Below are 20,043 nucleotides of genomic sequence, written 5' to 3' on the forward strand. Positions count from 1 at the left end.
CCGCCTCCCCGCGGCTCGCGAGCAGGCCAGCTACGTGCGCGTGCACGCAGCCGAGGCGGCAGGCGGAAGCGGAAGTCGGGCGCGCGCCGGCTCGCTGTGGGGAGAGCTGCGGCGTCAGGTCGGGTTCCTGGTTCGCCATGGGGCGCGGCAGCGGCACCTTCGAGCGTCTCCTAGGTAATGCGGCCCCCGCCCCCGGAGCGAAAGCCCCTGGGCCCCAGCGCTCCGGGGCGACCGCCGCGCCACCCGGGCCCTGGGCGGGCGCGCAGGCAACGCAGGGCTGGCAGTCCGGGGCGCGGCCCCGGCGCCGGGCGAGTAAATGAGGGTCCGCGCAGGAGACGGGCCAGGAGCCTTGGGGAAACGACCACCAGCGTCTGGCCGAGCAGGCCTCACGTCCTGAGTCACGAAAACGGGTGACTCAGTGAAATAGTAAAGTCTCAGTAGACTCTCCCCACCAAAACCTAGGTTGCGGGGCATTTGGGAGTTCTGATCCATACATGGGCCCCAGAGGGTGGAGCCAGCAATGTCCTCTGTAGGTCCTGCCAAGCTCTTTGGAGCGCTGTTTCCCCAGGGACCCAGACCTGCGCCCTGTGTCCCCACTGGGCTCCCGGAAGCGCCCAGGGCTAGGAAGGCGTTTCCTCTGTTTTCTGGGGTGGATAGCTGATCCTTCTGAGCCTCCTGGAGGTCACAGATTTTAGGAAGGAAAATCGATTTTTATGGGCGAGCCCCCACCCCTCCATGAAACCGTGTGTGCTCTGTGTTTGGGATCGGTGCTCTGGGTACTGGAATGGTCAGCCCGAGACTGCCCTCCGTGTTCCTTGAATATGGTTTCAGAGGGACTTCAGATGAGGCGCCTTCCTTGCTCATTGAACATACAGGCCGAGGAAGTCAGCTTATGAGGTTGTTCAGCCCTTCAGTGGTCAGTCCAGAAGTTACTCCCGGATCTATGTTTACCATTTGTACAACTCCAGGGAAGATGGTACTGGCTGGGCTGGAGAGCAACCCCTGAGCAGCACATCTGTCTGTCTGAGGCTACAGCGACATAGACTAGAGGTGGTAGTTGGAGAATCCTTGGCGGGTCGATCCTGTCTGCGCCCCACAAAACACTTGAAACAGGACTGGGGTCTCTGCTGCATGTCTCTCCAGCCATGCCTCAGCTGAGAGCTAATCAAATAGGTTAAGCTTCTGAAAAACCAGGAACTCTGAGGGATGAGGCAGCGGAGTTCTCTTTGTTGAGAAGCAGCTGAGCGTAGTGTTGGATTCTGGCTCTGCCCCAGCAAGCTGTGTGACTTCAGGCAGTGACCTCACCTCTCTGTTTCGGTTTCTCTGTCTGCAGAGAAGGTGGAAATACCACCTAATTCTTAAGGTTGTGTGAGAGTTGAGTGAGTTCACGTAAAGTGTCTGGAACAGCACTTGGCATGTAAAAAGCTCACAACAGCGTTCTCCATTGTTATTTTCCAAGCTGTTTGTCTTTTAGGAAAGACGGTGCTTTCATGGTTATTGTCAGGTGTCAGGAGCATTTTCAGTAGTTTTCTGTTTGGTCCAAATGTCTAAAATGGGAAGGGGGCAGTCCCTCCTGCCTGTTGCTGAGGTGGGGGACCACCTGGGGAATCACAGAGCAGGAGGAGCCCCTGTAATGGTGCGTTTCTTAGACAAAGCGACCAGCCAGCTTCTTCTGGAGACCGACTGGGAGTCCATCCTCCAGATCTGTGACCTGATCCGCCAGGGGGACACGCAGTAAGTGCTCCCTCAAAAGCAATGGGGTGGCCGCCCCGTGGACTAGGGTTGCTTGGTGTCCGCTCATCTTCCAAGATCCTGCCTGGATGGAAGCCAACCATGTTAGGCCCTGGTGGAGGACTGTGTGGTCTGTGTGCTGGGGTTTTTGAGATCTTGGGACGATTAAAGGACTTTCTCTGTACAGCTTGGGAGGGCACAGTTACCTGGACATTTGCCTGGGGGGTGTCTCAGGGACTAGGTGGTGGGTGGGCTTTTCTCAGTCTTAGAGGCTGTTTTCTTTCTCTTTTTCTCTTTCTGCTTTTATCAATGCCTTTTCCTGTCAGAGCAAAATATGCAGTGAGCTCCATCAAGAAGAAAGTCAATGACAAGAATCCCCACGTGGCCTTGTATGCCCTAGAGGTAATCAGACCCTGTACTCCAGGTGGCACTGGTGGGGATAGCAGGGATGGGCGTACCGCCAGAAGTGGAGGCACTGGGGCCGTGGGGCGGGGCTGGGAGCAATGCTTCAGCTGTTCCACCTGAGGCTGACACGTGTGGGCCCTGAGGTTGACTCCAGTGTCTATCCCTGGTGATAAAACACGGAGTTAGAAGAAGCAGGTGTAGCCCTGGCTGCTTCCTGCCTCAGAGGCTGTAACGCGGGCTTTCTTGTCCGGCTGGGTGGCCTGAGGGCCCTGTGGAGGCCCGCCTTCTTGTGGGGAGGTGGGCCCATCCATGACGGGGAGTTCCTGCCCTGACCAGAGACTCAGGTCTACCCCTCCTTGGGGTCTGCAGGTCATGGAGTCCGTGGTGAAGAACTGTGGCCAGACGGTTCATGACGAGGTGGCGAACAAGCAGACCATGGAGGAGCTGAAGGAGCTGCTGAAGGTGGGCGCTCTGCGGGGAGCAGGGAGGCCCAGACTGGGGTGTGCCACCCCACGGGCTTCTTGGGGCTTTGCTGCTGGGAACAGTGCCAGGTGCTGGAGGGCTGGAAGGCGAGTGTTCGTGGTCCCTGCCTGGTGAGGTCAGGCCTTCCCAGAAGTCAGCGGGGCTGCGTCTGGGGGTGTGGAGGAGACTCCACTCCTCCTGCAAAGTTGGGAAGGCTTCCTGGGGGGCAGGAGCTGAGTCTTGAAGGGCAGGGGATGCTCCCTGAGCAGTGGAGAAGGTGTGCCATGGGCAGAGGATGTAAGTGGAGGCCTGGGGTCCCCAAAGAGCTTGGGTAGAATTTTGAGCAGGGAGGCACATGAGTGCTTGTGGAGGGAGAGTTGGGGAACAGCAACAGCAGAGCAGGGACGCCAGGGCAGTGGGTTTTACGCGCCCCCCGCCCCTCTGTGGGTGAGGGGCATCCCACGGAGCTGAGGGTGCGGGTGCCCTGGGTGGCAACCAGGGAGTGAAGCCCCAGCACCAGCTCCGCCGCCACTGTGGCCTGGGCCCTTTGGGCGCCTGTGGGCCTCACAGCCAGGAGCCCGTCTGGGGCTGAGCTGACGGCGGGGCTTCTCCAAAGCCCTGACTGGTGACTTGGCCAGCCCCTGCTCTGGCCTGGGTGACAGCGGAGGAGTTAGAACCCACCCTCCTTGTCCTGGCACGATCGTGTCCTGTTCACACTGCACATGGTCTGAGTCCCCTCACAGGGGCAGGGCTACCTGGAAAGGGGTCCACTGACTGGACCCCGATTACAGGGAAGAGCGGGAACCCTGGCACGTGAGCTGTGCTTGGTGTCTTGAAGCAGCTTTCTTTTAAATTTTTATTTATTTATTTATTTATTTATTTATGGCTGCATTGAGTCTTCGTTGCTGCACGCGGGCTTTCTCTAGTTGTGGCAAACGGTGGGCTACTCTGTTGCGGCGCGCAGGCTTCTCATTGTGGTGGCTTCTCTTGTTGCGGAGCACAGGCTCTAGGCGCACAGGCTTCAGTAGTTGTGGCACTCAGACTCAGCAATTGTGGCTTGTGGGCTCTAGAGCGCAGGCTCAGTAGCTGTGGCGCATGGGCTTATTTGCTCCACAGCATGTGGGATCTTCCCGGACCAGGGCTCGAACCCGTGTCCCCTGCACTGGCAGGCAGATTCCTAACCACTGCACCACCAGAGAAGTCTCGAAGCAGCTTTCTTGACCCACCATCCTGAGCATTGTGTGTGGATAGGATCCTGAGAGAGCTCTAGAAATGTGATTGTCTGTGCTTCTTTAGCTTGTTGGTGGTGGTGGCTCTGTATGTGGGGAACTTTCTGGAGCCACTCCCCCGCCTGCCCGCACTGCCTATGACTGGAAGGAGGGGGCCAGCCGACCTTGCATCTGCTTCCTCAGCCCAGGCCTGATTGGCTCTGCCTGTTAGAGGCTGGCCTTAGCCGGCACCAGAGTGGGTTACAGGCTGAGGAGCTCGCTAGGCGGTCAGGGTCCTGTAGGGCACAGCGATGGGGTGGGGAGAGACAGGTAGTTATGGGGCAGTAGGGGTTTGAGAGCCTCCACCTGAGGGATGCGCAGCTTCACCTAGGCGGTTAAAGATAAGTCCAGTTCCTGAGTGGGCAGACAGGTGCAATGGATTTGTCCTTGGGGACAGGGCTTCCTAAAGTAGGCCTGGGTCTGGGGAGTGGGTCACTACATGGCCCTGGTGCCCCACTTGGGGGACCCACCCCACCTCTGCCAGCCCCAACTGCTCGGAGTGTTGGGGTCTTGCCAGCTGCTTTTTCATGCTGAGATGTCTCTTTGGCACCTGCCTCTCCCAAAGTTCTTATCTTCTTTCCTCCCTTCTCCACAGAGGCAGGTGGAAGTAAACGTCCGAAACAAGATCCTGTACCTGATTCAGGCCTGGGCACATGCATTCCGGAACGAGCCCAAATACAAGGTCGTTCAGGACACATACCAGATCATGAAGGTGGAAGGTGAGTCAGGGTAGTGGGGAGCAGGAGGGTCCAGCGCCAGGCCTGGGACATGCCACAAGGAGTTGAGGGGCTGCCCTGTACAAGGTGGGCCCAAGGGTGGCTATGCCTGCCCCGTGCGCGGTGGGGGTAGCACTGTGCTCTGGGCACAGCGGAAACTCCTAGAGAGTTGTAAGTGGGGGTGTGGCAGCCGAGGTGTGCTTCTTAAGGCCCACTGTGCGTTCCTCCCGGCTGTTGCGGTGCCAGTGGAGAGGTGGTGGGCTTTGGCAAGGAGGGCGGTGGATTCAGGCCTTGTTTGAGGATTTGCTGGTGCTCTTGCCAGGCATGGAATGAGAGGGGTGGGCTGGGGCCTCTCCCACCTGTGCTGCGGGGGAGGAGGGCAGGTCCTCTGGCCCTGAAGATGAGGCATGGAGTGGGAGCAGGGGCGGTGCCTGCTGGCCACGGGGTGGGCAGGACCGTGCAGACACTGCGTGATGAGAACGTGCAAAGCTTTATGGGAGGGAATTCCCTGCCGATTCAGTGGTTCAGATTCCAGGCTTTCACTGCTGGGGGCCTGGGTGGACCCCTGGTTGGGGAACTAAGATCCCCATAAGCCACACGGCATGGCCAAAAACAAAAAGCTTTTATGGGATTCCCAAGGGGTCCATGTCTCAAAAAACAGCTTAGGAACTCCAACTTTAAGAGCTTCGGGAAGCACACTTGGCTGGGGTGCGGGACCAGGAGCCAGATGGACTGGGGAATGTCGGTGAGGCCTTGATGAGGTGGGAGCAGCGCCTGGCTCTGTGTGTGGTCCCCGGGACAGAGCGGCCTGTGGGGATCCACCCCAGCTGGGGGGCGGGCCGGCTGAGCTGTGCCCCAAGACGCCCTTGCGCAGTGTGGGGTCACCGTGCCTGCTGCCAGGGGGCTCTGGGGCTCTTCTGTCTGTTTGGGGAGGCAGATGCCAAGAGCTAGGATGCGGCTCTGGAGGCCTCAGGGCAGGTGGGTTCGGGCAGGTGAGGCTATGGGCCTCGCCCACTAGGGCAGCACTTGGTGGTAACAGTGGCCTCCTTTCTCCAGGACACGTCTTCCCAGAGTTCAAGGAGAGCGATGCCATGTTTGCAGCGGAGAGAGTGAGTTCACGGGGTGCTGGAGGTCTAGGCATTAGGCTGCTTTGAGAAGGCAGAAGGGAAGCCCTGGGATCTGGGCTGTTGGCAGCAGGTGAGCTGCTGATCTGTCTCAAAAACGAGAAAGCTTGACCCATTTCAGTAGAATATGCAGCTGTGTCTGCAGGTTGAGACAGGAACCCAGTTCAAGGTGCCTTAGGGCTGTGGTTCCCACAGCCGTGAAGACAAATACTTATATGTCCCCAGAGCTGTGGGAAGTCTTGCTGTAAGGTCTTTAGAAAGAAAGGAAGGCTGTTTTGGAGGGAGATCCTTCCTCGAGTCACGTCTGCAGTGAGTTGGCTCCAGTCCCCTGCACACACCTGTGGGAAGCAGGGATCGGCAGGGAGGGCAGGGACTATGTGACCCGACTCTGCCTGTCCCCAGGCCCCCGACTGGGTGGATGCTGAGGAGTGCCACCGGTGCCGGGTGCAGTTCGGGGTCATGACCCGCAAGGTGAGTGCACCCGCCTTGGGGAGGGACCTGGCTCCACGCCTGGCCGGGGCAGACCCCAGGCCACCTGCTGTCATCACAAGGCCACCGCACCCATGCACGGGCCTTTCTCTCTTGGCTGGGACCTGGCGGTGTAGGGAGTGTGGTCACCTAGGGTTGGCGTCTGATGGTCAGTGCCGTCAGGTGAAGTTCGGGCAAGGCTGCACCCCTCTGGGAACGGGAGTATACCCCACGCCCGGGGCTGGGGGTTTGGGTCTGCGTTGCCTCGGCCAATAGCCCCTTGGCCGAGTCTCCTCAGCTGACTTGGCCTGTGCAGCTTGGACCCTCCCTCTTCCCACCGAAGCCCAGGCTGGCTGTGGCAAAGGGTGGGGCCTGGGACATCTGAGCAGACTCACCAGACTCACCGTCCAGCAGAACTCGTTTATCAGGACAACTCATGCATGTTTTTTGTGAATTTTTCTTCTTAATTTGACTTCTTTTCCTCAAAGTGGAGGCTACAGTTGAGAGCTTGCAAGTGCACCCTGTTCCCCCAGGGCCTTTGTGGCCTCCTGGGCTTGCCTTCTGCCCACCCTGGCCTGGGAGACCCGGTCTGGCGCGTCCTGCAGTGGGCAGTGCTGGGCGGGGGGTGGGCGTGAGGGGTGGCTGGCCAGGCTGCCCTGACCTGTCCTGTGTCGCAGCACCACTGCCGGGCATGTGGCCAGATCTTCTGCGGCAAATGCTCCTCCAAGTATTCCACCATCCCCAAGTTTGGCATCGAGAAGGAGGTGCGTGTGTGCGAGCCCTGCTATGAGCAGCTCAACAAGTAAGTCCCCTCGGACACTGAGCGGAGCCAGCTTCTACCTTGGTAATCAGGGGGCAGGGGGCGCGGGCGGGGGGAGCGGCAGACTTGGACAGAGCCCGGCAGGGCCCCCGGCCCTGAGACCTGCTAGCTAATTGCTCAGGTTTGTTTTTGTAACGTCTTAGTTTGGGAGTGACACTTAGAGAAGAGATGCAGGAACGGTCTGGAGACCACACACACACCCCCTGCCCCTCCCACAGCCTGGGTCCCTCGGCCCCGTTGACTCCATCACACCTGCCCTCCCCGCATCTGCCTGCGTGTCCGCACGCAGGCACGTTGTGTCCTGAACCAGTTGAGAGTGAGCTGCAGGCACCCTGTCCTCCTCGCCTCGACCTCCTACGTGCACTTCCCGGGAGGAACTTTCCCCTTGTGACCGCTGCTGGCTGTCAAGTTGGGGCATTTAGCATCAGCGTGGTCCTGACACCTACTCCCCAGTCCCTGTCCAGGGTTCCCGTGTCCCAGTAACGTCCTGTGGTGGTTTTGTCCTGGCAGGACCCAGTCACCACATCAGCTCCCTAACCCAGCACGTTTCATCTGCTTCATTTTTTGTGACGAGGACGTCGCTGAGGGGCCTAGGCTGTTGTGGCACGTCTCTGGGTTTGGGTCCAAGGTTTCCTCGTGATTAGAGACAGGTTCTGTGCGGCTGGCCTGGGAGCCTGTGCTGTCCATCTGTCCCAGCATCAGTGACGGAATCTGATCCCTTGGTGAAGTGGTGTCTGCAGGCTGCTCCACCAGGAGGTCCTTTTCTGTGGAAAGCCGCAGCCAGGCGGGTGTTTGAGCCCCATTTGCAGGAGGGGGAGCTGTAGCTTAGGCTGGTGACTTGCCCAGGGCTCCACAGCCCAGAGGTGAAAGCTGGTTTGAGGGTCCAGCTTTTCTCTGGAACGTGGTCTGTGGAACCCCCGTCTTCCTTCTGTGGGGACGTTGGAGGGAAGCCCCAGGCTGTGTCCTGAGAACTTGTGGGGGGCCAGGGGTACAGTGCCCGATGACGTATAGCGTCCTGTCTCCTCCAGGAAAGCGGAGGGAAAGGCCGCCTCGACGACAGAGCTGCCCCCGGAGTACCTGACCAGCCCCCTGTCGCAGCAGTCCCAGGTACTGCCCGGGCCTGTGGGGGCGCCTCAGCCCTGGGCCCGGCTCACCCTGTCTTGCCATCCTCAGCTGCCCCCCAAGAGGGATGAGACGGCCTTGCAAGAGGAGGAGGAGCTGCAGCTGGCCCTGGCCCTGTCGCAGTCTGAGGCCGAGGAGAAGGAGAGGATGGTGAGCCGGGGGTGGCCTCGCTGAGTCTGGGGGTGAGAGGGGAGTCCAGGGGCACCCTCACAACACCCTCCTCCTGGTTCTCCTGCAGAGACAGAAGTCGGCCTATGCCGCATACCCCAAGGCGGAGCCCACACCTGTGGCCTCGTCAGCGCCCCCTGCCAGCAGCCTGTACTCTTCGCCCGTGGTGAGCCCGCCCTCTGGCTCAGCCCCACTGGCTTGGACCCCCTTCCCATGGTGGGGTGGCGAGGCGGGGGTGTAGGGCCCCAACCCAGAGGCACGTGTCTCATGGGCAGGGGCAGGGTGCGGCCTGGCGCCCACGGGTCTCAGCTCCCTGGTCGGGACCCCTGTGGGATAGAGGGCACTGTAAAGTCTGGCGGTCTCACTATCGAGACCCTGGTCTCTTCCACGCCCCCCAGAGCAGGAGGAGGTGAGAACCCCTGGGGTCAAAGGTGCTCTGCGTTTTTCTGGCCTTCAGTGGGGCCGTCACAGGTCTTGCTTTTTGGGGATGGACCCAGCCTCTCTTGGGCCTCAGTTCTCTTTGTAAAAAGGGGGTGTGGGTGGCAGGTGGGAGAAAAGGTTTAGAAAGTCACTTGCAAACTCTGCAGGGCTCTGTGGGTGGGGCTGAGAGCAGCCCTGCCACCTGCCCACCTGTCCCTGTGGTTCATGGGAGGGCTGGTGGGGCACCACGCTGCGCCCTGTCTACAGTTTTGGAGCCCCTTGGGGCTCGGACAGGCTCTGGCCAGCCTGTAGGGTCCACTGTCATGGCTGCGTCATCCAGGCCTCCTCAGCGATGGCCAGGGTTGCTGCTGCTCCAGCCTATGACGCCTCACACCCCCCACGTCTCCCCAGAACTCGTCGGCGCCTCTGGCTGAAGACATCGACCCCGAGGTGAGGACACCCTGTGTGTGGCACTTTCCCCTTGCTGCCTCCTGGCTCTTGGGAGTGACCCCCTCTTGCCTGTGCAGCTCGCCCGGTACCTCAACCGGAACTACTGGGAGAAGAAGCAGGAGGAGGCTCGGAAGAGCCCCACGCCGTCCGCACCGGTGCCTCTGACGGAGCCCACTGCCCAGCCCGGGGAGGCACACGCAGTCCCTGCCAGTGTGGAGGTAAGGGGGCTGCTCTCGGGCTCCTGGCCATGGTCCCTTGGGAGGGGGCTGCCAGGATAGGTCAGGGGCGGAGTCCCAGTCACTCTCTGGTGTCTTCCAGACTTCCCTCCCGGAGACAGACCCTCAGCCTGTAAATCCGGCCGGAGGCCCCTTTAGTGAGGTAAGCCATGGCTCCCTCCTCAGGCTGGGGGCATACTTGGCCTCCCAGAGCGCAGTGCGCTAGGCCCCGTGCAGGCATCTGTCAGAAGGGCCGAGCTGTGCCCGCAGCAACCTCCTGGAGGCAGGCCATTGCAGCTCATGGCTCTCCATTGAACCTCGCTGGGCTGGCTGTGGGCCAGAGCTCGGCTACTCGCGGCCTACCCTGAATAGATTGGAATATCCTGGGGCTCTGCACTTTGGTGCCCAGTGGAATAAGAGGCTGTGGGGCCAGGACGCCTTGTCTCAGCCACACTGCGCCTCTGGGCAAAACCCAAGCCTCCCTGGGCCTTAGTTTCCTCACGTGTGAACCGGGTGCTGAGGGTGCCCCTTGCAGACCCACCGGGAGGACCAAGTCAGATGTGCAGCAGGCTCGGAGCTCAGCGGCCGGCATAGCCAGATGGTGGGTCCCTGCTCCTGCTCGGGGACCTGGGGGCGAAGGAGGCACTCAGCCAGACCCCTTGTGCCCCGGCAGCAATACCAGAACGGGGAGTCGGAGGAGAGCCACACACAGTTCCTGAAAGCCCTGCAGAATGCCGTCACCACCTTTGTCAACCGCATGAAGAGCAACCACGTGCGGGGCCGCAGCATCACCAACGACTCGGCGGTGCTGTCCCTTTTCCAGTCCATCAACGGCATGCACCCCCAGCTGCTCGAGCTGCTCAACCAGCTGGATGAGCGCAGGCGTAGGTGCCGCACACACCCTCCCGGGCGTCCCTCTGGGGCCACGGGGGCTCCCGTCAGGGGCCGGCCACATCGCCTCCGGGCAGTGGGTACCCTCCGCCAGGCATCATCAGGCCTGGGGTCGTGTGGGCAGGGCTGCCCTGAGGGACCTTGGGTTCTACAAGAGATAGTCCCAGTGGCAGGAAACGTCCCACTGAGCGCCAGTCAGCTGGAGGAAGTGTGTGCGTGCGTGTGTGCGTGCGCGCCCACCCACCCTGGAGCCCTTATGCCAGCTGCGCCCTGTTGACAAGCGCTCAGCTGGGGAGCCATTGCCAAGGCCCCCGCTCTGCCCCCTCCCCACAGTGTACTACGAGGGGCTGCAGGACAAGCTGGCGCAGATCCGCGACGCCCGGGGGGCACTCAGTGCCCTGCGGGAGGAGCACCGGGAGAAGCTGCGCCGCGCAGCCGAGGAGGCCGAGCGCCAGCGCCAGATCCAGCTGGCCCAGAAGCTGGAGATCATGCGGCAGAAGAAGCAGGTGCAGCAGCGGTGGCCCAGCCCTGGGGGTGTGGGGGGCAAAGCCGGCCCTGACGGCTGCCTTATGGCCCACAGGAGTACCTGGAGGTGCAGCGGCAGCTGGCCATCCAGCGCCTGCAGGAGCAGGAGAAGGAGCGGCAGATGCGCCTGGAGCAGCAGAAGCAGACCATCCAGATGCGGGCCCAGATGCCAGCCTTCTCCCTGCCCTATGCCCAGGCACGTGCCCGCCACACGTCCCACTGCCTCCAGGCACCCTGGTGACCGAGAACTGCCCTGAAAGCTGTCTCTCTATCCCCAGCTCCAGGCCATGCCCGCAGCGGGGGGCGTGCTGTACCAGCCCTCTGGCCCAGCAAGCTTTGCGGGGACCTTCAGCCCGGCGGGCTCAGTGGAGGGCTCTCCCATGCACACCATGTACATGAGCCAGCCAGCCCCAGCCACCAGCGGCCCCTACCCCAGCATGCCTGGGGCCACAGCAGGTAATGGGGGAGCGGCGGGCGAGCGGAGGGCCAACAGCCCAGATGAGCCCTGGACCACTACCCCTTTCTTCTTTTATTATTTCAGTGTGATTTCAGAGTTACAAAACAGTTGGCAGAATGGTACAAAGAATTTTTCAGATTCCCAGACATTTCCTTGTCAGCACCTGCCCTCTCTCCACACACACTTTTTCTTCTGACCCGATTTAGGGTGCACGGCCGGCGTGACGCCCTTCACCCCTAGAGGCCTCGGTGCATTTGCTAAACCAGGATGCTCTCCACGGCCTGGGTACAGATGCCAGACCAAGGGCTCTGAGGCCGTGTTGTGACTCTGTCCATAGCCGGCTCAGCTCCCACACGGTCCCAGTACCCCGTTTGTGCCAACAGGAAACCCGTCACGTGTTTAGCTATCCTGCTTCTCTCACCACCTTTAATCTAGAATGTTCCTTGGTCTGCCCTGGCATTCTGTGACACTGGCTTCCCAAAGAGCACTGGCCCGTTGTCTTGCAGACAATCCCTCAGTTTGGGTGTGTCTGGTCTTTGGAGAGTGTGATATTCTGGGGGTCCTTTCCTATCTTTGTTGATTTCACTTACTTTCGTTTTGTGAGAATGTGAAACACAAACTTGGTTCCAAGAGTCATAAGGAGAAGGAAAAGTCAGAGGAGGGCCCCCGCCGTCCTCCCCACGTCGGGGTGGTGAGCTCTTTCCTCTTTTCCTCCAGATCCCAGCATGGTGAGCGCTTACATGTACCCAGCAGGGGCCGCTGGCACGCAGGCAGCCCCTCAGGGCCCCACCGGGCCCACCACTAGCCCAGCCTACTCATCCTACCAGCCCACTCCCACGCAAGGCTATCAGGTAGGCGGGGAGGCTGCCCCCTCCCCCACAAGGCCACTGGGGCACCTGGGCTCAGCCTTCTCCCATTGCCTCCTCCCCTCCACAGAACGTGGCTTCCCAGGCCCCGCAGAGCCTCCCGGCCATCTCCCAGCCTCCGCAGTCCAGCACCATGGGCTACATGGGGAGCCAGTCAGTGTCCATGGGCTACCAGCCTTACGGCATGCAGGTGAGAGGCTGTGGGGGCATCGGATAGGGGGGTGGGGTGGGGGCAGTGCTGGGCAGGCTCCACCCTCTGCTCACCGCCCCAGGTCCCCTCCACTGCTCTCTCTTCGCTGGTTGGCGTTTATCTGGTCACAGAGCTCCTTTCTCAGTGTGGGGTTGTTTTATCCTCCACAGAATCTCATGCCCACCCTCCCCGGCCAAGACGCACCTCTGCCGCCCCCGCAGCAGCCCTACATCTCGGGGCAGCAGCCCGTGTACCCGCAGGTGAGCCTCTCCCGGGGCCAACACCGTGGGTCATGACAGGGGACAGGTTTTGCTCTGGACCCACCTCGGCAGCAGGGCTGCCCTGGGAAGTGCAGCCAGTGCAGGGCAGGATGGCTGCTCTGCGGGCAGGACCAGGACAGACACTTAGCAACACCTACAGGTGGCAAACCACGCATTTACTTAGAAGCCCAAGGTCACGTCATCTCAGGTCCACAGACATGAATCGGGAACACCTGGCGTCTGGGCTCTGCTGGGGACAGGAAGAGGGCAGGGAGTCGGGAGGGTGGGCTCGAGGGGCCTGAGTACCAGGGTGAGGCTGGGATGTGGCGTGTTCTGGAGAGGAGCCCTAATAGGGTGGGGAGGCTGGGGCCTGGGGAGGGACGACAGACCGATGGGCCATGTGTCCCTCCCCACAGATGGCGCCCTCTAGCGGCCCTCCCCAGCAGCAGCCCCCAGTGGCCCAGCAGCCGCAGCCACAGGGGCCGCCGCCACAGGGCAGCGAAGCCCAGCTCATCTCGTTTGACTGACCCCGGCTGGGAGCTCCCCGTCCAGAGTAACACTACAGTTCTCCAAAAGCACCGCCTCCGTCTCTAACTAGCGTCGTCCTTCTGCCTCGCTCTCTCCCCTCTGCGTGTAGTGGCCCTGCTCTGCGTGGGCGGGGTGGCCCTTCACCCTGGCCCTTCTGTCTTTGTCCTCGCCTGCTGGCTCCTCGTCCCCCCAGCCCCATCCTTGTCCCTGTCTTCTTGAGTTGGTGTCTGACTCCTCTCCCCAGGGCTGGGCCTCAGCGGGGAGGGTGGAAGGGAAGGACTTTCTCTGAGAGGAAGCCCCCAGCCCAGCATGTCGGGTCCCGAGAGGGCCAGGTGGAGTGGGGTCTGCCCCACACAGCTCATGCCCTCCCGTTCCCACCCAGGAGACCTTAGGGCCTGTGGCCCGTGACTAGCGTGAGTGCTCCCCAGGGTCCTCCCCTGCATGCTGTCAGCAGGGGTGCTTCTGGCCCTCACAGGAAGGGTGGGGCCTGTCTCCAGCTTCTCTGCTTCTGAGCCATCATCTCATCCAGTGCCCTGAGTAGACAGAATGGAATAGTGATAATAAAATGTCTCAACAAGTATTCGGGTGTCTGCAGAGAGAAGGTGCTGGTCCAGCTGTGGACAGGGGTTCATAAGGTGCCTCCCCACAGGCCAGCTGCCCCTCGCCCCAGGCCCAGCTCCACAGGAGTCTCAACTGGTGGACGCTGCTCAGCCTTGAGATCTGCTGTCTTCCTCCCTGAGACTGAGCACTGCGGAGCTGTCTTCTCTCCACCCAGCCCTGTGCTGCCCTGACTCCAATCTGAGTCTGGGATGCCAGTTAAGAGTCGTAGCCTAGAAGAAAACATTTAAGACAACGCAGACTCACAGCCTCTTGCATTCAGGATGCAGAACACTTCACAGACTTTGGGCAAACCTCTTGGGTGACCCCCATGTTAGCTTGTCTGCAAAGGAATGGACTAGTTTAATAGGCACAGAGCTCAGGTCAAAGGAACGGCCAGAATCACAGAGGTGCTGGGAAGAGGGCAGCCCTGCCTCCTCGCTCTGACCTAAAGTCAGGGCTGTTCTGCCTGGGCTCTTGGGAAATCATCTGTGGCGTCTGGGACAGCAGCGAGGGGGAATGCTCTCTGTTGCGTCTAAAGAGGAAAGGCCCCAGGACCTGAAGGGCTGGGGATGCCCCATATGCCAGATGTTTAGGAGCTGGACTAAGGCAGGGGTGCAGAGGATTCTGGCAGGTGGAGACAGAGCCCAGGCTTACAAATTCTCTTCTCCCAGGACCCCATCTGACCCCTTCCGGGCTCAATCACAACCCTTAGCAGACGCTGTTAAGCCGAGTCCCGAGCTCCCTGCGGGCCTGGTCCAGGCGGAGGGCGGCGGCCTCGCTCCCAGGGCGGCCAGGACGGAAGGACAAAGCGTGCTCCCGTGCTGGCCGGAAAGGCAGCCGTTTAGGTACAGGAGGAGAAGGTGGCCCAGAGGGCAGGGGCGCTCCTGCCGCCAGGTGACCACAGGCCACGGACGGCCGGACCCCCGGGGCGAAGCTACCCAGGAAGGGAACTGGGGACCCTCGAGCCCGCCCTGCGGTAGCGCAAACTTCACGAGCCCGGGCTCGGGTGCAGGCATCACTGCGCCGTCCAACAGGGCCAGGTCCCGGCCGGTCGTCCCTATTGGGACTGCCCGGGGGTCCAGCCCGCCTCCCCGACTCGGACGGAACCCACGCCGTGACTCAGTCGTCTCTGGGCTTCATTCGCCCTGCGGGGCGGAGAGCCCGGGCCAGCCGCTGTCCGGCCGCCGCCAAAGAGGGTCTGCGCCTGTCCCGTCCATCGCCTTCGGGGTAATCTGGGAGCGAGAGGAGGCAAGTCGAGGTGAGAGCGTCCTCCTCCAGCTCGTTTGCTCGGCGGCCCTGCCGGCTAGAGCGTCCTCCCTAGCTCCTATGCCCGATGGCCCGGGCAGCTAGAGCGTCATCCCCCAGGTCCTAAGCCCAAGGGCCCGGGCGGCTAGAGCGTCCTCCCCAACGCCTATGTTCGGCGGTCCTGGCGGCTAGAGCGTCTTCCCCCGACTCCCAGCTCGCATGCTCGGCGGTCCTGGCGGCTAGAGCGCCCTCCCTACAGCGTATGCTCGACTGTCCTGGCGGCTAGAGCGTCCTCCCCCAGCGCGTATGCTCGGCGGTCCGGGCAGCTAGAGCGTCCCTCCTACTGGGCGCCGCGTGTGACCTTCTCGGTTGCGGAGCGATGCTGCCGGCGGCCGCAAGCCTCCTATGGGGGCCGCGTCTTAGGCTTCGAGCCGCCGCCCTCCGCCTCGCCAGGTACCGCAGGCCGCCGAGGGCCGGGCAGGCGGGCACTACTGAGGGTGCAGGTCGGGGCGGCGTCCGCGGGCGGGGAGCCACCCCGGACTCGGTGGGTCCCTACGGGGGTGGTGGGCGCGGGGCCCCCTCCTGACGATCCCCTAACCGCGGGGGCCGCCGATAGTTCCAGGGTGGCCCTGGATGACCTTGGACCGGTCCCTGATTTTTTCCGAGCCTCAGTTTCCCCGGCATCACAGTGACGTGGTAGGACTTCCATGAGTGGATCTGGCGTTCTACCGCCAGGGGCCCTAGATTCTGAAAGGCTTTGTGGCCGCAAAATGCATTCAAGTAATTGCCTTACCTTTGTGGGTTGGTATAGTTCATCCAAGCCGGAAACAACATCGTGGGTAGCGTGTCTGCATACAGTTACGTGGGTCTCTAAGGCCCTTTGAAGAACATAAAGTAGCTGGGAAATCCCTTTGTTATATCCACGTGGACCCTGGAGTCTGAGAACCTGAGTCAGGACCAAGGAGCTAGATCTTCTGAGCTCATGGCACCTACCTGCCTGGTCCGTGTCACCTGCTTGTGCCAGGCTGATGACTCTGTTTGGGGGTTAGGCAACAGGTACCTCGTGTCTGCTCCGTGCGCCTGATGAGATGCAGCAGCCATCGAGGGGGGGAGGCCCTTGCTGGTGCCCCCCTGGATGACACCCCCAAGGAGTACCCCCCCAAGATCCAGCAGCTGGTCCAGGACATTGCCAGCCTCACGCTGCTGGAGATCTCAGACCTCAACGAGCTCCTGAAGGTATCATGGCCCAGGCCGGGTAGGGAGGTCTGGGGCCCTTTCCTGGGGTATTTGGGAGTTTGTTGTAAATTGTCCAAAGCGTGCTCCATGAATGCAAGGACCTTGCCAGGCATGTCCCTGAGTGTGTCTGGTTGTGATGGTCAGCTCCTGAAACTACCTTTCTCTGTTCCTGCAGAAAACGTTGAAGATCCAGGATGTGGGGTTCATGCCGATGGGTGGCATGGTGCCTGGTGCTGCCCCTGCCGCAGCAGCCCCCGAGGTAAGATCAGGCTGGGGTCCCGTGCACAAAAAGGTGTTTCTCTGGTGTCCAGCTGCCATCTTGCCTCACCTCGTGTAGCCAGGTTTCTCTCCTTGTCCCTCATCTGGCTCCTGCATCAACCAAACACACCCTGTGGGTCTGCGTGCGCTTTCTGGCTGTGGGTGCCCCTGCAGCCTCCCTGGGACCTCCTCCCTGCCAAGGATGTGCAGGTCCCTGCCCATATGAAGACCATGTTCCTCCTAGTAGAAGGCGAACAGCCAAAGGAGAGGAAACGAGAAAAAAAGAAATTTTATCAAACAGAACGGGGAAAAGAAAAAGAAACTTAAGAGACGGGGAGGGTTGCAGTTTCAAGGGAGGCTGCAATGACGAGGTGACTCTGAGGGAAAACTTGAGGAGTTGAGGGTGACAGCGAGGCAGAGGGATGGCAGGCACGTGGGCCATGGAGAATGTCGGTCTGGGGCAGAGAGTGGGGGAGGTGAGGGGCAGCCCCATCCTCTGGATGGCTAGTGCAAGTTTGGGTCTCTTTGTGGAAACCAGAAGACTTGAGTCCACAAACTCATTTTGGGTATGGTTTGGTTTGGGTTTTTTGTAATTTTTGTTACAAGTCTCAAACTTATATACAAAAGGAGGAATAATAATACAATTACCCATATGTCCATCTCCCAGCCTCAATAATCATGAAGATTTTGCCATATTTGCTTCTCCCGTCTCTTGAAGATTGAGGCAGATTTCAGATCTGTTTTGCCTCGTGTGCTGCAGCATCCATTCTGACCAGCATCCATTTCTGAAAGCGCGGGTGTTTCCTTACGTTGCCGTGAGCTTTTTTGCACAACAAATGCAATTAGCAGGGTTTTCTATCCCAGCCCTTTCAAGTTTTGCTAATAATTCCAGACTTTCTTTAAAACAGTCCGTTTACTCAAATCCAAACGAGGTCTGTGTGTTGCATTTGGTTGTTGGGTTTCTCAAGCCTGTTAAATCTGGGTCGCTGCCCTCAACCCCGTCCCCCAAGCCATCACCTACTAAGGAAACCAGGTCAGGGGTCCTGTGGAGCATCCCACGTCCCAGATGCGTCTGATGGTTCCACCAGCGTCATCCACTTCTCCCCCCACTGTGAACTGGAAGGTGGCGTTACAGTCTGAACATTTGGGGCAAGGAGAGGGAGAATTACTGTGTAACTTGTCTAAACTGGAGTACTTTTAAGAATAAAGGGGTGCTGTTAATAATTAGGCAGCAGACCCGAACCAGGAATGCCCCAGGCTGTTGGGTCATGTGGTCCTTGCTCTAGGGGCGCTGCAGTCTTCACTTGTGACAGTAGGAGCTCTGTCACGCCCGGTTGTCCCATTGTTGGTCACTTGGTGGAGCTGAAGCTGGTTGTACATTTGTCATCAGTATGTAACCTTGGGCTTGGCTGACCACTGCACCAGCACTGCTTTTCTGTAGCGTTATTTTACGTTCAGAGCACTTTTGGTGTCGCTCTTCCTTGTCTCGTAAGTTACAATTTTTTTTTTTTTTGTGTGGTATGCGGGCCCCTCACTGTTGTGGCCTCTCCCGTTGCGGAGCACAGGCTCCGGACGCGCAGGCTCAACGGCCATGGCTCACGGGCCCAACCGCTCCGCGGCATGCGGGATCTTCCCAGACCGGGACACGAACCCATGTCCCCTGCATCGGCAGGCGGACTCTCAACCACTGCGCCACCAGGGAAGCCCAGTTACAATTTTTAAAGGACAAGGAAACTAGAGTGCTGGGTGGTGGGGACAGAAGACAGTTTTCGAGCAGCCTCTGGAGAGATGGAGCGGAGTGGGTGAGGGAGGAAGAGCAGCCAGTTGGGCAGCCTGGGTCTACCTGGCCTGCTGTGGCCTCCCACTGGGATCGTAGGCTTTGCTGGGCAGCCAGCCTGGGCCTTGCCTTTGGGGTTACAGGACATGGTGGCCTGGGAGTGAATCTGCTTGCTTCACCCCGTCCTTTCTCATCTCGCCACCCACTTCCTCCCTCCCTCCCTCCCCCAGGCAGCAGAAGAAGACATCCCCAAACAAAAAGAACGGACGCATTTCACCGTCCGCCTGACAGAGGCAAAACCTGTGGACAAGGTGAAGCTGATCAAGGAAATCAAGAACTTCGTCCAGGGCATCAACCTCGTCCAGGTGAGGCTCCGTGCACCGCACAGCCCTCTCCCACCGTCACTGACAGCTCTCAGGCCTGCCCAGGCCAGGTTCTGACTTTGCTCTCTGGCAGGCAAAGAAGCTGGTGGAATCCTTGCCTCAGGAAATCAAAGCCAACGTGGCCAAGGCCGAGGCCGAGAAGATCAAGGCGGCCCTAGAGGCAGTGGGCGGCACCGTGGTTCTGGAGTAGCCGCCCAGAGGACTGTGGACAGGGGTCCCGGGCCCCGAGGGGGGGCTCTACCTGCTCCTCGCGAAGCACCCAGTCTCAGCGGACAGAGTGGCCTCGGAGCAGAACTGGGCACCCTCACTACATGGCCAACTCCGTTCTGGGACAGATGTGGATGGACCTGCTGAGATGGGGAGGGAGGGGCAGCCACTGCCCGTGCAGCCCCAGGGAGGACTCTAGAAACTACCAAGAGTGTACATGCCCCGCTGTGGCCGCTGGGAAAAATGCATTGTCCAGGCTCTGTGTGTGGAGTTGTTTGTCAGGTGGTCACTACATGCAGGGGGCTGTCCTCTGAGATCCCACTGCGGACAGCAGCCCAGGGGCAGCACAGGGGGCTCTGGGCATTGCCTGTCTGCTTGCAGGGGCAGCAGCTGCTGCGTGGCTGGTACCAGATCTTCACCTGGGAGCTGGTGTGGGGTGCCTGTGGAACTTCTTGCCCTTAAACTTTAGCGGTCTTCAACAGCACGTGCAGCCCCTGGCCTGGGCACGTGGGAGTGAGGTGTGTACCATAAGTGGGCACAGCAGCCCCGTGAGAGCCTGTTCAGCAGGCAGTAGGATGTGTTTTGCAACCTGCAGCAGTTGGGGGTGTCAGCTGCTCCCTTAGAGGGGGCTCAGGGAGCTGTGTCATGGAGCCAGGGGTAAGGTGAGAGAGGTGGCCTGGTGCCAGCGTGGTGTTTACAGATGGCAGTGGCCGCCCGAGCTTGCAGGCCCTGTCTAGTGCCCTCTTGCTCCAAGGACCCTTGTCTTCCTTCTCTTGGGGAAGCTCCATCTCAGCAGGGCCCGGGAGGGGGCGGTAGATTCCTTCCTCACTGGCCCATGGCAGGAGGCCCCTGGGGCTTTGGGCAGAGCGGGAGGGCAGGTGGCTGCAGGGCATTTTGAGTGTCCACTCTGGGAGGCACATAGTTCCTGTGGCCCATGGGGGCCCACCCCTTCTGGCCTGGGTCTCCAGGTCCCACCTGGAGCCCCCTCCCTTGGCTCTGAGGGACCAGAAGGGGACACTAGGTCTGGGAATGCCACCCTCTGGGTGGGACAGCTCAGGACAGGCCCGGGAGCTGCCAGGCTCCCAGGTGGGTGTGCCCAGCATCCCCCACGCCACCTAGGTGTCCTCCCTGAGGATGTGCCCCCGGCTGGCCCTCATTGTAGGAAGCGTCCGAGGACAGGGTGGGCAGCCCCCTGACCAGAGAGCCCCACTGGCCAAGCCTGTGGCTCATGAGGCTACTGATTGGCCAGCA

General features: G+C 60.6%; 2 protein-coding genes across 3 annotated transcripts; both read left to right on the forward strand.

The window, feature by feature from the left end:
* Positions 1-52: 52 nt before the first annotated feature.
* Positions 53-13,133, forward strand: HGS (hepatocyte growth factor-regulated tyrosine kinase substrate). 2 transcript variants are annotated; one of them, XM_081218530.1, is made up of 22 exons: positions 54-174; positions 1,650-1,734; positions 2,058-2,133; positions 2,506-2,598; positions 4,462-4,585; positions 5,639-5,691; positions 6,109-6,177; positions 6,852-6,976; positions 8,023-8,101; positions 8,168-8,266; positions 8,355-8,450; positions 9,116-9,154; positions 9,232-9,372; positions 9,473-9,532; positions 10,043-10,253; positions 10,594-10,766; positions 10,841-10,981; positions 11,064-11,241; positions 11,960-12,093; positions 12,179-12,298; positions 12,469-12,558; positions 12,975-13,133. In XM_081218530.1, the coding sequence occupies exons 1-22, from the start codon at positions 138-140 to the stop codon at positions 13,083-13,085; spliced, it is 2,334 nt and encodes a 777-aa protein (XP_081074656.1). In that variant the 5' UTR covers positions 54-137; the 3' UTR covers positions 13,086-13,133. The 2 variants fall into 2 exon arrangements, with proteins under 2 accessions (XP_081074657.1, XP_081074656.1); XM_081218531.1 differs by lacking the exon at positions 9,473-9,532 and having other exon boundaries at positions 53-174.
* Positions 13,134-15,222: 2,089 nt separating this feature from the next.
* Positions 15,223-19,050, forward strand: MRPL12 (mitochondrial ribosomal protein L12). The gene is made up of 5 exons (XM_081218533.1): positions 15,223-15,384; positions 15,981-16,167; positions 16,343-16,426; positions 18,433-18,567; positions 18,659-19,050. Exons 1-5 carry the CDS (start codon positions 15,311-15,313, stop codon positions 18,773-18,775), a joined length of 597 nt encoding a protein of 198 aa, XP_081074659.1. The 5' UTR covers positions 15,223-15,310; the 3' UTR covers positions 18,776-19,050.
* Positions 19,051-20,043: the final 993 nt, after the last annotated feature.

This window comes from Mesoplodon bidens, assembly GCF_964165515.1.
Source record: "Mesoplodon bidens genome assembly, chromosome: 19".
Lineage (NCBI taxonomy): Eukaryota > Metazoa > Chordata > Mammalia > Artiodactyla > Ziphiidae > Mesoplodon > Mesoplodon bidens.

Coding starts and splice junctions, on each gene's coding strand:
- HGS (XM_081218530.1), top strand. CDS start 138: ATGGGGCGCGGCAGCGGCACCTTCGAGCGTCTCCTAG. Junction 1,735..2,057: donor ATCCGCCAGGGGGACACGCA/GTAAGTGCTCCC, acceptor TTTTCCTGTCAG/AGCAAAATATGCAGTGAGCT. Junction 9,155..9,231: donor CTGAAGACATCGACCCCGAG/GTGAGGACACCC, acceptor TTGCCTGTGCAG/CTCGCCCGGTACCTCAACCG.
- MRPL12 (XM_081218533.1), top strand. CDS start 15,311: ATGCTGCCGGCGGCCGCAAGCCTCCTATGGGGGCCGCGTCTTAGGCTT. Junction 16,427..18,432: donor CTGCCGCAGCAGCCCCCGAG/GTAAGATCAGGC, acceptor TCCCTCCCCCAG/GCAGCAGAAGAAGACATCCC. Junction 18,568..18,658: donor AGGGCATCAACCTCGTCCAG/GTGAGGCTCCGT, acceptor GCTCTCTGGCAG/GCAAAGAAGCTGGTGGAATC.